Below are 22,015 nucleotides of genomic sequence, written 5' to 3'. Positions count from 1 at the left end.
ACCCCTGGGGGAACAGAGACCTGCTTATAAAATAGGAACAACTATTTTAAAAAAAAATGTTAAATAACCAGAATTTTGCATGTCTGTGAGCAGTCCCAAGAGCATGACTTGGTATTCAAAGCAATGTATGGGCTTGCTAAATAACTGCTATGATAGTTGACAGAAGGTAGAGATACCTGATGGGCCAGACCCTCAGTTAGTGGAGCCACGTTGATTTGTACCACCTGAAGCCTGTTGCTGGGTTTGGAATCAGTAGCTTTCAAAAAAGTAGGGAGGCTGTTCTGCTTAATGTGTCCTCTATTTTTGCTGTATTAGGGACCAGTTCTTCTCTCCCTGATGTCAGTAGCAAAACTTCTGTTGACTGTAATGGATTCGGAATTTGGCTCATGGGTTGTAGCTTAGTAGTCCATTGTTCTGACATAAGATATTTTGGGACTGATTGATCACCCAGTGATACCAGTATAACATCTTTCCTGACTTAATTGGGCCTTTGGTTTTGGAACCACATATTTCCATCTCGTGGGTCAAATCAGCCCTTCATTTTTCCTGAATAGATCATGTTACTATCAGATTTTACTGTAGGATTTCCTTTGGATAAGACCTTAAAGAAACAATGTCCTGCTGGTATTGTGTGGACAGTAAAGTTCCCCAGATTTTTTTTTTTCCCAGGTGCTTAATCAAAATTTGTCCTGCCTGTTTGGTTTTGTTGAGTGTTATAAGCTGCTGACCTGAGATGAATGCCATTAAGCTGTTTGTCATGAGACGGTATAGGATGCTTTGGCTACGTGTACGTGGTGGGCGCTTTTTCAGGATATAAATGTATCCTGAAATAGCTGACTGTGTCTAAGCAATGTGTCCTTTGTCTCAAAACAATTTTCGAGATAACAAGCGCATTAGTCCAGCATCCCTTAACACCTCATTGCAGATGCTATGGTTATGCTAGTGAGTTTTGCTGACAAAACCAGTGGAACATCCACACACACAATGCGTTTTGTCAACAGTTTGTTGACAGAACTCGGCACTTTTACTGGTGGTGTTTTGCCTCTCAGCCATGAGGCACAATGCTACTGTGGACAGATTCTGTCGACAAAAAAGCTGTGTGGACGCTCTGGGAGAGCCTTCTCTCAACAGACAGGGCATCCAGAACAATGGGAAGCCCCATGTGCTGTGCTTCCAGGTGCCTGTTTTGTCGAGAGAGCAGCCAGGCTGTCCAGCAGCTGTCAACAGAGCGTTGTGCTCTTTGGATTAGCTTTTGTGTGTGGCCACACTCTGTCAACAGAAGTTTTGTCAGGAAATCTTTTCCCATAGTGACTTCTGTCAACAGATTCCTGTCATGTAACTGTAGCCTGTGAGTACAGGGGTGCCTTGAAATAGGGCTTTATTTTGAAATCTATTTGAAATAAACCACACAATTTGAATAGCACAAATTGCATAGCTTATTTTGAGCTTACGGTGCCATGTAGACAGAGACTTGGTGATGAAATGTACTATGTTAACATAAGCTTTAGCATTACCATTTATTATTCTTATCTCTCCATTTTGGACAAACAGAGGTAGCTGGATTTTTAAAAAAGAGTTTTAGTAGTGGGTTTAGCTAGATGGAGCGAAACTTGTTCGGGCGCTTAGAAGAGCTGGTTCAGCATTAGGAATGTTAGCTGTGCACATTATGGAAGATAGTTGCCACAGTCTGTAGTGAACTCTGTCACAGAATGGGGGCAGTGCTGGTCTGAAAGAGGCATCAAAGATTTTTGGAATTCTAACGTTGTTTCTGAGCATGTGGTCTGGATTAAACTAGTGAGAACCATAGGGCCTGTTGTTGCAGAATTTCCATATTTCCCTGTATATCAGGGCTTATATCATAGGGGTGATTTGTTCAGGTTCATTCCATTTGTCTTCATTTTTTGTGGAACAGTTGATTCTTACAGTAACATGAAAGCATAAAGGCAGCATGCTCTAAATATCCATAATAAGGCAAGCTAAAGTGTTTTTCTGAAGTTCTGTCTTCCTTGTCAGTGTGTCCAGGCCTCGAAGATGCACAGCATCTTAGATTGCTACTGTTTGGAGTGAGTTTAAAAGAAATCACTTTCTAGTTTCCTTTTCAAAAGCTTTTGCTACTCTCCATGCATTTTGTGAAGGGCTGTCACCTACATTAAGCAAAAGATATGCCAGGCTATTTTAAAATCTGAGTAAAGAAAAAGGAGAAGAAAGTGTTTTGTGGTGTAATTGATGTATAAGCAAAATTTTTGGTTTCTTCTTGGTTGTTATATACCCTGACAGTTTTTTTTTTAAGAGGGCCCGTTAAAGCCACAAACCAGGCTAATAGCTGCCTAACTGCTCTAAGGGAGCAAGAATGAAGTTAAACATAAAACTGGCTGTCACCTGGTGGAAGCCATCTGGCTGTACATTAGAGGTGAAATCCTGGCCCCCTTGAAGTCAATGTCATTGTCTTCAGTGGGGTCAGGATTTTATTCTAGGACTCTACTTCTGCTCCTAGGATTGAGTTAGTAGCAAGACTTGTTAGGAGGAGGATTGGGTTTTGCAACAAGTTTTTGCTGAACATGCCAGACATAGATCTGTTGTTGTACATCATTCTTCATGCTGCTAGACTGACTCCTCTAAGAACAAACAGGCTGGTCTCTTACCATATCTGTTGTTCCTTGTTTGCATGTTTAAATATCTACTTTGGTCTACGAACAAGCTGCTATTCTGAACTTCTGAGATGAAATACATGCAGCAACTTTGTTACCACTTGAGCATGAATACCCACTTGCCTGCATAGTGATGGTGTGGAAATCAAATATTGCCCATTGCCATCAGGGTGCTGTTCATGGGTGGGGAGAATTGCCCAAATTGGGAAATATACTACATCTAACTTACAGTGAATGGTGGAATTTACCTAGCCCATTAATATAAGACGGTAGCTGCAGCGAGACACAGGCTAGCATACTTCAATTGATCATGAAGGGAGGTATTCAAACTTCAAAAAGTTCTTAGTACAGCTCAGTGAATATGAACATTGCTGGTCTAAGGGATTACTCATTTCCACTGCCTACTGTTTTCTCTGTATTTTGTTCCTTTTTTTTTTTTTTTTTTTTACTGTAGCTAGATAAGTTTTATTCAATTGTGATAGTTCTGCTACCTCAAACTGATGTTACATGTAGCGTGTTTACCGTATTCTAGCTTGGATGCAGCAAAATCTGTAAAAATAAAAGGTACTAACTTGTAGTCAATGGAGAACAGTTTTTCTTTACACCTGGGGAATTTCTATCTTTTAAGTAATGTACATCGTATCTGGACATATCCCACAGTGTACTAGTGGGTCTTCATAGTTTTAATGCTTGATTTAACATGAAAATTGATTAAGCTTTTATTTTTTTTAACAGTTATAGGATTTGGAATGGATCCCAATTTACAAACTGATATTATCGCAGAACTGGATCTTGTGAACTCAACAGTTGGAATTACGCAGGTGTCGGGACTACATGCTAACAAAGCATTTTTATTCCAAGGTAAATCAGACATTTTAATTTACTAAAGACAGCCTGTCTCCATAAATTACAAAGAGACTGAATGTAAAACTTTATTCCCTGCATATTGTGCTTGCATTTTGCTATGGTTTCTGTTTTTAAAGTACTCTGTTGTTTTGCTGAAATATTAGTGCTATTTTTACAATGGTGATGTTTAGGCCCAAAATTTGAACACATTTTATTGGTTGGCTTTAAACATTCCGATATTTAACTTTCAGTTGAATACTCTCGTATTATTCCCCTGCACGTATCTAGTTATGTACACAGATATGAGGACAGCATTAATGCACTGAGGCACACCAATAGTAATATACCAGTCTTTGGTCAACTTCAGTGGAATTGCATGTGTAAGAAAAGTAAGCAATATCTTCTCTTCATTCTCTGAGCAGAGTGATGAGCACAAAGTAAATGAATTCATGGTACAAATAAGACTTTTTTTTTTTTTTTTTTTAAGTAATGTAAGTCTCAGTATTAAGATGTACAAGTGGTGAAATCATTTTTTAGCAACCAGTGGGTGAAGTCCTGGCCTTCATGAAGTTAATGTGGCTTTGGCATTGACCTCACCGTGGCTAGGATTTTAGTTCTTCTCACTTAAAGCCCTCAATAGCAGAAGAAATGAGTTGCTATAGTATGTTTGCACATGCAGAACAGAGAATTTTTTTTACCTAGCTTAGTATAACTTTTCTGTCACTTGCTAAATAGTTGCTTGGATGGCGGTCTTTTATTTTGGTAAAAATTTAGAGGGATGAATGGCCTGATTCTGGTATCATTTACTTTAATTTTATTCCATGAATGTCTGTAGTTATACATGATTTATACTAGTGTACATGATACAACAATCAGACCTATAACTTAGCATATTCTTTACCCATCTGGTAAATGTGTACAACAGAAGATTTACCTGTTCTTGCTTGGGTCCTTAACTCAATTAAATTTTGTTTTTGCTTCATTTAAATCATTGACCTGGGCTGGGGCTGGGGATGTGGGGTTCAGTATGCAGGCTGCTCCAGCCCTCTCTTACCACAGCAGCTTGGTGCCAGGTGAGAAGCACCTCTCCATGGCCAAGACAGTTGCAGCAGACATATCCAGGGAGTGGTACATGTCACCCAACTGCATGACAGACAGACACAAATAGGCAAACTCTCTTAAATACAGTAAACCCTTGATTTTTATGGACCCCAATTTAGTGGACTTCAGGAACAGCAGCTGTCTGCCAGCTCTGGCCCCCTTTGTTTCTGAAGCTTGCTTAATTGGGGGGCTGTAAAATTCTAAAGCCCACTCTCCACCCTCCCCCAAAATGTAAGGGACTTACTGGGGCATTGCTTCCAGTTGCTGTGGTCTGCAGCAGCTGAACCCTCCATAGCTGCCTGGACCACCACCGCTTGGAGCCACTACGTGCTCTTCCTACCCAGGGTGGGGCATGTACATGGGCAGACAGCACTAGTATACATGCCCCAGCCCACCCCTCCCAGCCCTTTTGGGAGGAGCACATGCTGGCTCTGGCAGCAGTGGCAACTCTTCCAGCTTCACAGGAGGGCCCAGCCGCACGCAGCAGAAAACCTCCAGCCTCATGTGGCGGGGCAGCTCCAGCCATGTGCGGAGGGGTCCCTCCAGCTGTGTGTAGTGGGGTCCAGTGGCTCCTCCAGTGGTGGCAGTCTGGTGAGTCTCTGGCTTTTTTATTTGATTTTTGGGTGGAGGGAGAACTGGGGCTGGGGGAGCTGGGTGAGGGTGGGCAGGCAGCAAAGCCTCATATGTAATGGACTTATGACCCCTCCCCCCATTAGTCCATTAAATTGAGGGTTTACTATATATGGTAAATAGCTGTTCCTTTCTCCACCCCTGCTGCCCCAATGGGGTGGTCATTTGTCCTGGTACACACCTATGGCCCCTTGCTGCCTCCCTGTGATCATTATACAGTATAACAGAGCCTGCTTTCCATCCCATATCCCCTGCTTTCCCCATATGGTCATTATACAGGAGAACTCTCTCTGTCTCCATTTTATGAGGAACAATCCCATTCCAGGCACATCCATTTTCTGGCGCAGCCAAACTCTTACCTTGCTTTAATTTACGGTAACAGGAACCTTCATACCAAATTTGGTGGTCCTGGCTCATATTGTTTAGGAAGAGCTCTTGAACACACACTCAGACAAACTTTCTCAAATATATGGTAGATGAGAGAGAGAGAGATCAGGTGCTATAACCGGGAAATTATTGAAGAATATGTTGAGAATTTATACAGGTTCACTTCCTTTTGGGACGTGAAGTCAAATGGTTTTGCTAATTCTGAGGTGCCAGAATTATCAGCAACCTCTAGAATGTAAACATTAACTTAAACTTCAAATCTGAAATGTTTTGCTTTAAATACTATTCCTAAAAAGTCTGTCTTATGCTTTGTGTTGGAGCACTGCCTAAGTAATCAAGGCAAAAAGTGTTAAAAGTCACGTCATTCCTCAGCAGACTGCAAGGTCCTAATTGGCTTAAATTATTTTAAAATTTCTCATTGTGGTTTTTTGTGGAGTTAATTGAGAACATATTGACCAACTGTCACAATAGATTTTCACAGTCAAGTAGTGCAGAATTAAAAAAAGAAAAAAGGGTAAAAAGATCTGCATGTGCAATCCAGGGCTTTTTGCAACAGTTGATATTAAAAATAAATTTTAATGGATAATATCATAATCTTACTTCCTCTTTGTTCTGGAAGATCCCCAAAATGATTACAAACTTTTCAAACTAAGATACTTATGATACGTGCTATGAAGTTCATCCACCAGTGAAATGCAACCGCCTCTGGGGTAAAATATTCCTAGCAACGCTGAACAAATATTCGGAACAGCAAGTGAAGAGTAAAGTTCAGGCTCAGATAGTCAGTATATTAATTCTTTGTAACTGAAATTCTCCTCAAGAACAAAATTCTGCCCCAAGATGTCTGTAGATAACCCCCAGTGCTTGGGTAGTTTCCTCTGTGCATACTCAAGCTGAGCAGGTTGGCTAGGGTAGAATTGCTCTCTGTATAAAGTTTCAGTCAGGATTAGGTCTGGGACAGGAATCTTGGCATAAGAGTGCTTGGCTGCATTCCTTGTTCCTGGATAAGGTCTGAAGAAGATTCTTTCCATTTCCCTATGGGCTAGGATGGATGTTTATTATGTGTTAAAAGCCAACAGTGTGATTGGCACTTCATGAGATGGAGAAGTCAAATAAACATAATAGACTGAAAACGCTTTCACTGAATGAAGCGACTGACCTTTGAGTGGTTTTCAGTTTTTTTCTTTTTCTTTTTTTTTTTTTTTTCCCCCAAATGTGGCGCCCTAAAATTTATGAATGGAGGTATGGACACATTTGAAAATCTTAGATATGGTCTGTGGACTCCTAGTGATCCTTAGACATCAGATTAAAAAATATCACTTATAACTATGATTTGACTTTGTACCAGATTATTTCTTTGTTTAGGATAACTCTGTTTTCCTCTAGTTCTTTCCTTCATGTATGTGGGTTTTGTATTGGTTTTACTAACTGATATTTGTATATGTATTAAGTAAATAGTAATACTTTTCCCAGATAAAGCTCCAGGGGAAGGCAAAATGTAAATTAGAGAGTAAATTACAGTGAGAGTTGGGAACACTAGAATGGGGCACTGGAAGATTGGAGTCACTGGTCTTTGTGCTCATTTTATTTAACATTTTAAATTGTTTTTTCAGCATTACAGATTTACACTGCAGTGCTCCCAAAATAACTACTTCTTAAAATAACTGGAAAATAGCACCTAGTTTTTTAAAAATGCTTAGTTTTGTTGGAGCACACCACTAATTTACTGCAAATTGTCTCTCTCCTTCATCCTCTTAGAGTAAGGAATTACAGCGGGAGTCAGAAGACATGGGTTCTAATATCTATTCCCATAACTTTAGTGTGCCAACTGGCATAAAATGGTAAGGTTCTGGTCCAGCAAACCATGAAAGTAGTCTCATAGAATGCTGGCTGCAATATGGCATTATAAGTTTCTTTCCCTTCTACGTAGGGGAGTGCTAGGTCGCCTTCACTCCTCCCCCCCGCCCATTATACTTGCAGTGAGGAAACCCTAAATCAGACCTTCTGTATTATAGCCAGGATAGTTAGCCCCACTTTTATTTAAGGTTGTCTGATGCTTTCTATTATAAGATCATGTTTTCTGTGGCTTATAACTTTTCTACATGTGAACTTTCCAGGCTGAATGTACCATGCTGGGTGTCTGACTCAGGGTGGAGTTCTGGGAAAGTGACAGCCAAAACAGTTAAGCTGTTTCTGCGAAGGAGATTAGAGGCGGGGATAAAACACATTGTTTGAAATCCTTTAAAAAAATCTATCTGTGGAAAGCTCTAATGCACACATGCTTCAAAGCAGGGACTTGACATTTGACAGGGAAGTGGCCTGTGTATCAGGGATGTGCCATTTGCCATCCTTGTAAGAATTCGTCCACATCAGACTAAGTTACAAGCCATTGAAAGAATCAGTTTTCACTAGTTCCATAGAGACTTAAATGCAGCAGCTACAATCTTGGGACGGTCTGCCCCCATGAGCGTGTTTGGATCTCCTGTAGTTCCTTGTGTTGGCCAATCTATGTATGTGCAAGCCCCATACATCACCTGAACATCCTCTATTCCTGAGAACCCCTAAATGTTACCTGGCTGCTTATTTATCATCCTCCCAGACTGATTGATTGATTTTTTTATTAGGTACTAGTCCAGGCTACAGGAATGAAGCTGGACTATCATTGTATGAGATCAGGTGTGAGTGCTGGGATGAATCCCCTGCTGTTGCCCCAGTACTGTTGAACAGGAAGTGACTGCATAACGCAAATGCAGAAGGGCCAATACTTGGACCTGGAGCCTGGCAGGGGAATAGATGTGTATGAAAAGGCTGGTGGTGGACTGTGATACTTTCATGATGATGATAGGTAGATTTCATCGTGGTGAATCCTTGCCCTTGAGAGAGTTTTCCTCTATGATGCTCCAGCTAAGCAAGCTGCTTAATCCAAACTTTTCAAATGTGGTCACTAATTATGTGCTCCTCATTTTCTGGAGGCCCAACAAAATAGTCTGAATTTTGATTTAAAGAAGTGCTGAGTAGCACAGCTGCAACTGAAGTCAATGAGAGCTGTGCTTTGAACATATACAGTGCTATATAATAAGTATTTTGAAAAACCAAGTCCTAGACATCTCCCATAGGGCATCCAAAATTAATGAATGTCCCTGACCTCTCTGTGCCTCACTTCTATAAAACTGGGATAATATCACCCTTACCTCACAGGTGTGTTATGAAAATCAATTAATATTTACAAAGCACTGAGTCATAAACACCATAGCCAAGTCCACGGGGAAATTATTAATTCCACTCCAGAGCAGGTTTTAAATAGTATGCTATATATAAAACCCGGGGGAGAAAACAAAATAGTGCATACTTGCTTATTAAGGGAATAGCATCCATCCTTTGCACTGAAGCAGGAAGGAATCCTGTGAAGAAAAATGTGATTGTCATTCAAGTCTGTCATAATGCATATGTAGAAGGGGGCCTGAATTAAGGTTGTATGGACAATTTTAATTCCTCTCATTTGAAAGCTTCATTACAGACATAAGGAGCTGTACAGCAGCATCATTCATTCTTGTTCGTGGTTTGTTTCTCCATTAAGCTCAGCCTGGTCGTGTGCCTGCATGTGATATTCCACGGTATAATCAGTGGTCAGCCTCTAGGTCTGAATGACCTTGGTTGCATTGCATTCTTTTCTTTAGCGTCTTATCATTTGTCTTCTGCTGTCCCTTCACCGTTGTAATCTCTTTGATTGCAGCCAATCTTGTATACTCCTACATCCTACTCTACTTCTCTACTTCTTCATTTGTCTTAAAATCATTCCAGTTTATCTATGCCATCTACTAAAAACTCTCCTCTGTACTGCCTCCAGCCTTCTGATGTCTGCTCCATTTAATAGAGCTGCTTCCAGACCATAATACTGCTATGAAACTGGTCTGATACATTTTCACCTTCATGGATAACAGCTAAACATTGTGAGCTGAAGCATTAAAACTTTAATTCTGGCATTTCTTGACTTCTGAGTGTTTGACTTAGCAACCTTATTTGTTTGTTTTTCTGGTGAGCTGTGTATATTTTTGTGTGTGTGTGTGTGTGTGTGTGTAAAATCAGTCTCTGTCACTGAAGTCAAAAAGCAATATTTTTTCTCTCTGCAAAAATCTAGCTACCTTCAAGAAAAAAAGTACTTACAAAGAACGAGGAGGGGATAAGTGAGACGACTCATCTACATATGGCAGATTGCTTGGAACATAATTACTAAATGGCATTCTGAATTTCTGGAAATAGACAAATATCTTTTAACTTTTTCAGTACCCAGAAATGATGACATGCTGAATAACTAGACAGGCCTACATATCCCCCTATGGCCTGATAGCCAAAGAACCCCCATGGGAATGGTCAGCATTTGAGTCATGTCAAGTTCTGTGAGAGATGAGCCCCACCACTCTTTTATAAGAGCTATATGAAAGAGGCTTGGTAGTTAGGTTTGCCAGCTTTCTATCTGCAGAAATCTGAAGAACCTGGCCATGCCCCTGCTCACTCTATTCTGCCTCCCTCTGTCTCTCAGTTTCCCTATCTTCACTCATTTGCTCACTTTCTCTGGACTGGCTTTGGGGGATGGGGGCAGGAGGGGTGAGGGCTCCAGCTTGGTACTGGGGGCTCCGGGGGTGGGGTGGGGCTAGAAAAGAAGAGTTTAGGGTGTGTCGGGGGGGGTTAGGCTGAGGGATGGAATCAATGGTTTTGGATTGTGGGAAGGGGCTCTGGGCTGAGGCAGGGGATTGGGTTGTGGAAAGGGCTCTGGGATCAGAGTGCACATTCTGGGTGGGGAGGGGGTCAGAAATGAGAGGTACTGAGTGTGGCAGGGGCTCCAGGTTGGGTCAAGGGGTGGGGGAGCGGTGTGTGTGGAAGCTCTGGCTAGGGGTGTGAGCTCTAGGGTTGGGCTAGGGTTGAGGGGTTTGGTGTAGGCAGGAATGGAGGGGCTTGGAAGGCAGAAGAGGGATCAAGGCTGTGAGGGTTGGGGAATGGGGGGTGGAGAAGGGATGCTCGGGTGTAGGCTCTGGGCGGCGTTTACCTCAGGCAGCTCCCGGCCACAGTGGCACATGCCCCCTCCAGCTCCCAGCCAATGGAAGCTACAAAAGCAGGCACTTAGGTTGGGGAGGATGGGTGGAGCCCCCTGGCTGCCCTTGCCCATAGGAGCTGGAGCAAGGGCACACCATTACTTGTGAGAATCGTGCACAGCCAGGGCAGGCAAGGAGCCTGTCATAGCCCTACTGTGCGACTGACTGGAACCATCTGGGTCCCTTTCCAACTGGGCATTCCCACTGAAAACCTGACATCTGGCAACCCTGTTGGTAGCTTAAGAAAGAGACCCTTAACGTCTCTTGATGATAGGATAACGAGAATGCTAATCGTATCTCTGTCTCTTCATTTCTGGCAGCTAAACTGTAGCACTGTAGGAGTGACCTGACCCATTCTCACTGACCAGTGCAAGTATGCTGGCTGGGATGGGAATGCAACATCTGGGGAGTATGTGCACTAGATTCCAAGGCAGTTATTTGTGTGCCACTCTATTTGCTATCAGGCTATAAGATTTGATGGGACAATTGGGTGAGGGGAAAGGGGCATTTAGATTGTTTGGAGGCTCAAGTAGAATGGAGACTTCTGAGGCCTTGGAAGTAGTTCCCAGCACATACCTTGAATACATGGCTGTGTGCTGGGGCCAGAGTTTGGTCTGGTTGGAAGGTATGGCACTGGGTACAGCTATGTAATACTTTGAAAGTTAGGTGACTTACAGTTTTGCCAGATCTGTAAACAAATGCAATTTCCAGCTTTGAGTGACATCGCTAGCAAGCAATTCAATTTTTGGCATTTCAAATGATTTTTTTATGGCAGCAAAGTACTCCTTTAGTATTATTTTTTTGTTTTTGTTTTGCAAAGCTGGCTGGCTGGAAGCTAAGGAAGCTAAGAGCTAGGCCTCTTGTAGACTTTCATGTGGTTAATTGGTGGGGAGGTGTTAGCCGATGGCTGGATAATGAGTGGTCTGTAAGCCTTATTTCACCCGAGTCTTTAACTGCTATGACAGACTGTCCCTTTGCAGCGGGCAGCCAGGGTGGTGATGGGTGCCCCAGGAGTCTGTCCTGTGGAGGCAACACGACTTGGTGCTCAGCTCTCGCTGCACCTTACCACTGACCATGCTAATATAGCCAAACCAGCTGGGGTTCTTTGTGTTCGGCTGAGTTACAGTAACTGAAAGGAGTCAGGCTGAACCTTAAATGGTTACTATTTATTAAAAGGCAGAAATAAGAATCTTAGCAGTTACAAGGTTATTGTTATATCTTCTTAACTACGAGTAGGATGATACATATGGCATACCAATTAGATTACAAGTTACATGTATAAGGACAAAACGCCTTAGCTTACAGAGCTCTTACTATTAAATTTGCACAAAAGTACATTGCAGGTATAATTCTCACCCCACGTCCTCCGACTCCGGCGTACCCAGCGTCGTTCACTCAATCCCTCAGGAAGAAGAGTACGAGGAGGGTGTCCTCTGGGTCCTCGGGAGGCAATGACCTTACCCGACCGGCAGGTATAGGTAATTGGAGCTCAGTTAGAGTGGGCTGCTGGACCCTTCTTTATACTCCTTGGGTCATGTACGCTCTTCCTTATCTAAAGGTGCCAATTGTACTGGTTTGCCTTTGTGACGCCAGTTCTTACAAGGGAGTTGCGACTTGATTTACACTTGTAAGATAGAGATAACTAAATCATTAAGACAAACATTCTTTTCGAATGGGTGTGAGATTCATCTCCTGGGACGATGTGTAGGCGTATCAATTATCGGTACCAGCCAAGGGCAGTTTGAGGCCCTTTGGTCATCGGCTGGCCTGTTAGCCCTCTTACTGTGTTCTTCTGTTGTCCAGGGTGGTGATGAGGCAGCACATCTGTGCTCTGAGGCATCAAAGACTGTGCTATTTCCTCCTGTCCTGTGTGCTCTGAGGCACCTAAGAGGGGTAAGATGGAGTAGAGCAGGGGGATTCTGTCTGGCTACAGGAGGGAGCTTTTCAATAGTCATGAAATATCAGTTTCCAAATAAAATCTCAACCCAGTAATTTTAGCAACACTAAATGAAAATGATTGGTTTCTACCTGGGGACATGTGCAGGAGAGGTGAAAATATTGCTGTGCTGTCTCTTTCTGTTATCTGAAGTATTTTGTGTTTCCCGAGCATGTCTGCATTAGGTACAAGAGAACTCTGATCATACGTTGCCACTGTCCTTGGCAGTTATTTCTTCTTTCCTGTGGGACAATAATTTTGCTGCTTGTCTGTCTGCATTGATATGGTGGTATATATGGGAAGGAGAGGCCTTTCTGTAGCTAGTGCTTCTCTGATATGCTAAAAGCTGTGAACTTCTCTAGCAATTTGTTGACAAAGACTTTTTAATAAAGATAAGCATAGTGAAAATATGGGATGCTTGTTTTCCACTCGATGCAGAGCAGGACACAAAAGGGTAACTCTTAATATTGCTAATGGGAGTTGCAAGATTCCATCTCAATATATCAAAGGTAGCATGAATGCTCAAGTCTTTCAGGAAAAAGTGTTCAATTTAGATAAAACTAATAGTAATGGTTTTCAGGGCTCCTTAGAGCTCCATCAAAATGAAACCAGAATGTGTTATGTCTTTGTCTTAAAGGGATGCTGTCATGCTATTAATCAAACTGGACCAATTCCATTTTCCTTACTTCACTGGAGTTAATGGAGGTGACTCACTGTGTAAGATACTACGTAACTGGAGTTAAGACATCAGGATCTGACCCATAATAATCTGGTCCATAATAATTCTATTCAACTGAAAATATTAAAATCCTAATTTGCCCCTCTCTATCTATTCTGTTTGCTCTTCACTTGCTGGAGTTCATTCTCATACAGAGGCAGGCATATATATTATTATGCTTAAATGGGTTGAACTGGGACTTGAAAGATGCATCAGCCTTGAGCTTGTCCGTGGCATTGGGGGTGAATATTGCCCAGTGACTAACGCTTACATGGCCAAATAGTTCTTATGGGCCTTATTCTTAGGTGTAAAACTATGTATGTCCATTGACATAACCTGATTTACACCAGTGTAAGTCAAAAAGAGAACTGGATCCTTGTTGATGAGGAAGTAAGGAGTTGTCTACATGGAAAAGTGTTCCAGGGTAGCTTTTCCTAGTTAACTTCAGTGTTTGGAGTCTCTTATTTCAGAATAAAAGAATGTTAGCAGTGTATAAACAGGGAGTTCATTTACAGTGGTTGATCAACTTTAAATATACACTGTTTTATTCCAGGTTAACGTCATGTGTAGGTGAGCCCTCAGTACTACTAAAGCTTTGTCTACACTACTCAGCTTTTAGCAACATGGCTGCGTAGCAGCTGTTTGTCAGTTCTTTTGCTGACAAAGTACCTTCTACTCCTAATGAGTGGGGTTAGCATGGTCTGCAGAAGTTCACGCTGGCACTTAAAGCAAAATTTTTGTTTTCCAACTTTTTTTAACACCTTTTGGAATATAAAATATTTTTCATTCAATTGCCAGAATAGACTTAGCCTAAAAGGAAAATGGCTTGAAGGTTCAGGATAGATCTATGCTACTAAAATAAGTGAACCTAAGATGTGCAACTCCAGCGTTGTGACTAATGTAGCTGAAGTTGATCTCTATCTACTTTAGGCCTGTAGTCACAGAGAGGCAAGCATTAGTTTGTATCTTCAAAAAACAAAACTAAAGAGCAAAAATGCGGTCTTGTAGTACTTTAAAGTGCTTTAATCCTGAATTTTCTGGATTTGAAGAAGTGGGTCTGTGCCATGAAAGCTCATCACCTAATAAATTATATTATTTGTCTTTAAAGTGCTACAGGACTGCTTTTGTTGCTTTTTTTTTTTTTTTACCATAGGTCAAGTTACTCTGGCATCTATGTGACGGGGTCAATGGGAGGTCATTTTCCATGGGCTCCTCCTTATTCTTTTTGTCAGGAAGAGACTGGAGAGCTATCTGTGGTCAGTTTTGTCAGGTCTTCACTAGACAATGTACTGCTCTCTACTACATTAGTCCTGGCTGTAAGATAGTCTCATGCTCAGCTTAGGCAACGAGGTGATAGATGTCACTTTTGTTCTTGTGCATTAGCACCCACAACAGTTGTAATTAGGCTCCAAATGTTGCAGGGGACTGCTGACACTTGCAAAACCATGTTAATAGGAGTTTATTTAAATCTAGTTGATGGAGAGAATTCTACTCATATCGCATTTTGTTTAGTCATTTCTAAAAGGAGAGCAATACCATACACAAAAAGGTAAGTTGACGGTATTTAATAAAATTTATAGATAAAAATAGTTAAATCATTGTGCATCTTTAACAGATTATGCTATAATCAAAGCATAATATTCTAGGTAGACGCAGGTAATTTCCTGTGTGGTGGGGAAATGTGCTAACTTGAAGTACCTGAAGGGAATAAAAATTAGATGCTACTTTTTGAGTATTCCTTATCAGCCAAAAAAACGGATCAGTCTTTCCACTCGAAATGGTAAATTGTTCACTATGTGAGGGAGAAGACGGGATGTTTATTTTTCATTTTTAGCAAATCGCTAAAGTTAGGTCATCGTGTTGTCAGTTTTTAAGGCATGATGCAACATTATATAACTGGTTGCAAAGGGAAAGTGATTGGACACAAATGTAGTGCTTCAAAAATTACAGAAAAGAAATTTAGACATATGCCATCCATTGGAATAGAGCTTGTTCATGAATTGTCAGATCAGTAAAGCCGTGTCTACACTAGCTGGCTATATTGAAGTAGAAGAGACAACATTGAAGTAGCAGGTGTCGCATCAAGGCTCACCGTGCGCTACTTTAAAGTTGAAATCAGTGTTCGGTGCGGAGATGTTGAAATCACTATCCCAATGAGAAAATAGGAATAGCGTGCTACTTCGATGTCTAACGTCGAAAAAAAAGAATATGTGTAGACTCTCCATGTCCACAATGAAATAGTGAGGTCCACCATGGTGGCAATCAGCTAGGACATGGAGACATGCTGCCCAGCCCCTGTGGGCTCTATGGTCAGTGCGTGCAGTGGCTCTTAAAGCCACACAGACCAGGAAACCCTGTGGCAGGAAGCTGAGAGCATGTAGGTAGCAGTCCCAATACATGCTGTCTCTGCATGCCTCAGCATGACCCCCAGCACAGCTGAGAGCAGCAGAACGAGCACCCGAGCAGGTGAGGAGCCACAGGGTTTCCCCTGCGAGTGCACCCAGGGGCAGGGGGAAGAAGCAGGGTCCTTCCTGTGTCAATGCTAAGCTCCACAACCTGCTGGGGCTCTGGGGTGAGGAGGAGGTGCTCCGCATAATGCAGACCAAGTGGCGGAATGCAGCTGTGTTCGCCCAGCTGGCCGAGGGCCTGACCACCCAGGATCACCCTGCCCGCACTCCTGACCATGTCAGGAGTAAGGTCAAGGATTTGCAGCAGGGTTACGCCCAGCCTGGGACACAGCCAGCTGGTCGGGAGCTACCCCCTGCTGCTTGCCCCTATGACTGGGAGCTTAGGGCTATCCTGCGCCACCAGGACACAATCCCCATGCCCCAGCCTTCCTCGACACCGCGGCTGAGGAGCCCCAGCAGCTCATGGAGCAGAAGCCAATACGGGAGGCCAGTCCTGCCTCTGCAGGGCCAGAGCCTGAGACAACACAGAGCCAGCAGACTGGTCCAGTGTGGAGGGGGAGCTGGTCATCGACCTCCCCTCCTGCACCTCCAGCCAGGCATCCCCTGACCTTGGCGGTGTACCTTCAGGTACGTACTCCACAGGGCACATACTCCTGGGGCATGGGGAAGAGGCACCATATGTGATCTGGGGCTTCCCACACCCATGGCAGACCCCACCCTCCCTGGGTCGAGCCAGACTATGGCCCCAGGATGGTGGCATGGCTGCCAGTGCCTATCAGCACTGGCACATACTCCCACATACAGCGCCACACCCCACCCCTGGGGGGTGAGGGGAGGGGGGTGGACCATACAAAGGGGCTGCCCACAGGGCCACCAAACCCACAGATGGGGGTCAGGGGACAGAGACCCAATGCCAGCAGGGGGATGGGGGGCGTGGGCCATGGGGCAGGGCTTGGTACTCATGGCCTTTCTCTCCCTTCTCCACGTTTCTGCAGTTGCACCATCCGAGGATCAGAAGAATCTTGTTGCATCTGAGGTCCTGGAGAGCCCCCTGGGAGGCATTGGATGGTGGCTGCCAGGAGGAACTACTGGCACTGAGATGGTCCTGCTCTTGTCGGAACCAGTGACAGCTGGCTGAGGACCCCCACATTGCCACCTCTGTCCAACGCCAGGTGGAACCGGTGGAGTGGCATCTCCGATTTGAGGAGGGGGAGGCTGCCTGGCACCGAGCAGCATGGCGGGGACCTTATGGTCACCTTCCAGGACCTGGCGGCTTTGTACTGGGAGCTGGTGGTCTGGCTGCCCCTCCTGCTGCCCTACCTACCATGGCCCCACCTGCCAGCCCCCCAGGTGAGGGGCCCACTGGGCCAGACCACTGGTCTGGGGCCGATTCCCAGCCTTATCTCCTTGTGCTCCCCACCCCCACCTGGCCCTGCCGGGGACCCCGGACAAGGGGGGTGGGGGCTGGAACCCAGAACTTGCGGGGGTCGCTTCCCTTTACTCCTGCCCCAGAATGACACGCCAGCATCTGGGCCATCTGGGGCCCTCACCCTCCTGTAAATAGTTGGCCTCCCCTCATGTACATAGTTTTCTGCAATGTTGATGTTTGAGGCATGTTGTGTGCTGTGTGCTCATTGGGGGCGGGGGGTGGTAACGTGTGGGGGGTGGAGGGTAGCTTGCGGGGGTGCAGGTGGGTAGAGTGCAGGAAGCCCACTGGGGTTGGCTGGGGTGGTGTTTACTGGGGCCCCTGTTTGAAGTACTGTTGCAGGGCCTCCCAGACGTGTGTAGCCAGACAAAGTCTCCCCCTTACAAGCCAGCTTGCTCGCTGCCCCCCCACCCCTCCACTGAGGAGCACACAGGGCACGGAAATGGCTGCTGACAGCACAGTCTTTGATGCCCTCATTGAGGCCCACATGTGCTAGCTCATCGTGACCCTGAGAAGCAGAAAGTACAGGTAGAGGGCTAACAGGCCAAACTATCAACATGGCGGGGGGACCCTCAGGAAATCACCCCAGCTGGCATTGATCAATATGATGACCACACAACCACCCCAGAAGGGGAAGTCCCCCGCCCACACAAAAGAATGTCCTGTACTCTCAAATTGCTTATCTCCTGCCTTACAAGTGCAAATTAAGTAAGAAATGCCCTTGTAACAAACTGGTGTCACAAAGACAGACCAGTATGATCTGGCACCATAGATAAGAAAGAGAATACGTAACCCAAAGGGGTATAAAAGATGAGCCCAGCAGAACTCTAACTTTGAGTGCATTCCACCAACTACCTGCTGGTCGGGTCAGGTGGTTGCCTCCCGAGGTCCACAACTGGGGACGCCCAACCTCGTATTCGTCTTTCCGCGGAATTGAGTGACCGATCCGGCTTGGCTACGCTGGTATCGAAAGACGCAGAGAGGGTAAGATACACCCATGCTAGGTCTCCGACTTTTTTTGTGCACAGCTAAAGAATTAGAGCTCTGTAACTAGATGTCGTTGTGTCAAGATATCATTGTGTTAGATGGTAACAGATATCTTTGTATTGGATTGTAACGTAACTTGTTAACACCTGTACTTTGCTAGCGTATAAGAAGTAAACAATAGCCTTTTGTAACCGCACGCTTATAACTGTAGCTTAATAAACTTGTAACTAGTTAAGCTCTGAGCCTGACCCGGTTATCCTTTTGTCACTACAACACAGCTGGCACAACAAAAAGAACTTTAACCCTTTGGTTACTACAGCCTGGCCGTGGGTGAGAGTGCTAGGAGCTGCCTGCTCTAACAGTAAAAAACTGGGTTGCTTAGGACCCAGGGGAGTACCTCACCGCACATTACCCGGCCACCGGTTAACAACGTGGACCCCTGCCTGAATGGCCTGGTGGCTAGGGGTGGCAGCTGGCTGGGGATAGCCTGTGCCAGCCTCTACCGCCCACTACTGCACAAAGGCCTCCCCCTTACACTCCATAATGTGCAGCATGCAGCAGGTGCCCACAACCTGTAGCCCATTGTGGATACCCATGTTCAGGTGGGCGAGGAGGCAGTGCCACCGTCCCTTCAGGTGGCCAAAGGTGCACTCAACCACCTGGCAGGCATGGTTGAGCTGTCTGTTGGCACTCCTGGATGGTGGTGAGGTGGCCCATGTACGGCCGTATGAGCCAGGTCTGGAGCGGGTATGCCGTGTTGGCCACTAGGTAGAGGGGCACAGTGGTGTCCCCCAGTGGGATCACCCTCCGGGGGATGTAGGTCCTTGCCTCCAACTGGTGGCACAGAACTGAATTGTGAAAGACCTGCATGTTGTGAGTCCAACTGGGCCAGCCCACATATATGTCCTGGAACTGGCCCCAGCTGTCCACCATGACCTGCAGGACCACTGAGTGGTAGCCCTTTCAGTTTACGTACTGTCCCCTGCTGTGCTCCGGGGCATGGATGGGAACGTGGGTCCCGTCAAGGGCCCTGAAGCATTTCGGGAACCGCAGTGTGGCAAAGCGCATGATGGCCTCGTCCAGGTTGCTGGTGAGGATGACCCTCTTCAGAAGCAGGGCACTCGGTGCATACCACCTGTGGGGAGGGGACATGGGCACCTGTGAGAGTGTGTGCAGTGTGTGTGGCACACCCAGACCCCCACCCCCAGTGGGTGTGTGCCTGGGCCTCATTACCTCCATGACAATGACCCCAAGTGTGGCCTTGTCCGCACCAAATTGGTGTCCCACGGCGCGGTAGCTGTCTGAAGTGGCCAGCTTCCAGACAGCTACCGTGACCCTCTTCTCGACGGGGAGGGTGTGCCGCATCCTGGTGTCTCAGGGTGGGGGACAGCCGCTGGCAGATCTCCAAGAAGGTATATCACTGCATCTGGAAATTCCAGAGCCACTGGTCATCATCCCACTCCCTCATGATGAGTCGCTCCCACCACTCGGAACTGGTGGGGTGGCTCCAGAGATGGCAGGGCACCCGGGGGTAGGGGGGCAAGGCGGGCCCGATAGTCTGGGGTGTCCCCTTCAACCCCTGGGGGTGGGGACTCCTCTTCCAGGAGCTGCTGGTTGGCCGTCCATGCTGCGGATAGCAGGGCACTTGCTCCTCAGGCGGTCATCAGGCTGCTGCTGCTCCATGCTCGTGTCTGTGGGCTCTGAATCTGCAGGGCTTGTGGCAACTCCGCAGGCCTCACGCAATGCAGGTCAAGTGTGTTTGAGAGGGGCCTTTTAAGGGTGCGGCTTGCTGCAGCCCCAGAAGGTCTTGTCTGCCTTGAGACCTCATCTGCAGCCTATCCTGGCCCCTTATTTCAAACGGGGCCACCTACATATGTGGATGCTCCCTTTCCGCATCTGGGGTGGCCCCTTTCAACGTGCTGTGTCACTACTTCCATGTTGCACATCGATGGCACCAGCCCCAGCGTGTGTGTAGACACTCTGCATCCAAGTAGCATCTTTCGATGTCTCTACTTTGAAAGATGCTACTTTGAAGTAGCACTCTAGTGCAGATGTAGCCTAAGAGTGCAGCTGCTAGAAGACCAAAGGTAATTGTGTAATTCCAGAAGCTTCTGAGGGAGTTCCACATCGCTGTATGGCAGCAACCAAAGCTGTCGCTGAGCATCTGCTTTTTGGTTTTCCAAAAGATAGTTACTTTTTTCATTCATTTCTTATGTAGTTACAATTGAATGGCCCATTGGTACTTTGAGCTAGAAGAAGAGAAAACAGAATCATAGCACCTACAAACCAAATAGTTTATCAAGTCCATCCCTTCCAGTACTTATAGGAAATTACTCTTTGAAGCTAGGAATCTTCCTATTGACTTCACTGGGCGCAGGCTTCTGGTCCTAGTATAGACAAGTTTTGATGGTCCTACTGTTGCATTTATTAAGTTTCATTCTTGAGATTCTCAGATCTTGAATATCCACTCTCTGAGCAAAATCAAAGGGTGTTTTGGATGTGCAAAGAATGCAGGATTGGATCTCAACCATCAAATAATCTTTGCCTGCTCATGAGCAATTTAAACACAGAAATGCCTCTCTCCCCATGGTTTTAACATACACGTCATAATGTGTACTCTGGAATCACAACTCTTGTGGAGGGAGGGAATGGAATAAGCAAACCAAGATTTGCAAAAAGATAATTTTTAGTCATGATTTTTCTAGTTCTGTGGAGCTATATACTGGTGCTCATTCTGTTGGCTCAGAAAATGAAGCCACAGAACCTTAAAAGAATTTATTTGTGAAATGCTCATGATTTGCAAACCTGAGGTACTGTCCTTTTATTTGGAATGTTGCTTTCTAAGAAGAGTATAAGGCTAGCTCTGGAGGCAAGACATTAGGAAGGTGTTTGTTACAGTGGTTTTTGTGAGAAGTAGTGGGAGTGGTGGTTGGGGAAATGAAGCAAGTAGCTAAAGATTATCTTTGTGTAATTATTTATGTAGCCAGTATGAAATTAACATCTGTATTGCCACATATTTAGAGGTTGTGCTATTTGACAGCAGCAGTATGTTTAATGTTTTCGATGTGCTGTTAGCACTTGCTTGCAGATGAGATGGTCTGTCTTTCTAGTTTGATGCAGTCCTTATTGTCTTGAAATGTGCATTAAAAAAAAGTCAGTCAACATTAGCGCTGGTGTTATTGCTAAAGGCAAGAAATACAAGGTGGTAGGGGGTACACATGTGGCAGTTCTATTTAAATAAAAGCCTATTTTCAGAAACAAAGGCTTATAGAGCAAAAGGGAGTGCTTAGTACCCTGAGCACGTCTGCTGTTACGGATGAACCCGCAGCAATGGATGCTATCAAACTTGTCATATTTTATTCATGAGTTGTGGTGTGCTTGGATGAAATAAGAAAAGCAATGCTCCAAATCATAATTATGGTGTAAAAAGATAAAACAGTTGTTGTTGTGACACTTTTGAAAATTCTTAAATCTCTCAAATAATTCATATAATAACTTACAGAGAATGACTAAGTGTGTTGGCTCTGCTTGATTCTTTCTGTTTCTTTGTGGAATGTAGTACAAAGATAGATCCTGAAAGAATATATAAATGCATGTGAGAGTATACCCACGTTCCCAATACACACACTGCTGTATTCTTTCAGGATGTCTCTTTTAACAGCGCTCCACAAAGACACACAGAGGATATTGAATTAAAAAAAATAATTGTACAGAGGCACACTGCAGAAATGATGCATCAGTATCAACACATATTACTTTTCAAGCAATGATAATGTAGTTAACAAAACAAAGCAATCCAGGGCTTCAATTGCTGAAGAAATATTGTGTCGTGATGTAA

General features: G+C 44.7%; 1 protein-coding gene across 2 annotated transcripts in view; it reads left to right on the top strand.

Moving 5' to 3' along the window:
- NELL1 (neural EGFL like 1) overlaps positions 1–22,015 on the top strand; it is a 465,040-nt gene that overhangs the window by 4,739 nt on the left and 438,286 nt on the right. For both annotated transcript variants that reach the window (XM_074999016.1, XM_074999015.1), the window contains exon 2: positions 3,384–3,509. In XM_074999016.1, the coding sequence (XP_074855117.1) occupies positions 3,384–3,509 (126 nt within the window). The remainder of the gene's footprint in view (positions 1–3,383; positions 3,510–22,015) is intronic.

This window comes from Carettochelys insculpta, chromosome 6 (genome assembly GCF_033958435.1).
Source record: "Carettochelys insculpta isolate YL-2023 chromosome 6, ASM3395843v1, whole genome shotgun sequence".
NCBI classification, from domain to species: domain Eukaryota; kingdom Metazoa; phylum Chordata; order Testudines; family Carettochelyidae; genus Carettochelys; species Carettochelys insculpta.
The sequence above is the reverse complement of the archived record's forward strand: the minus strand, read 5'-3'. Positions and strand labels throughout refer to the sequence as shown.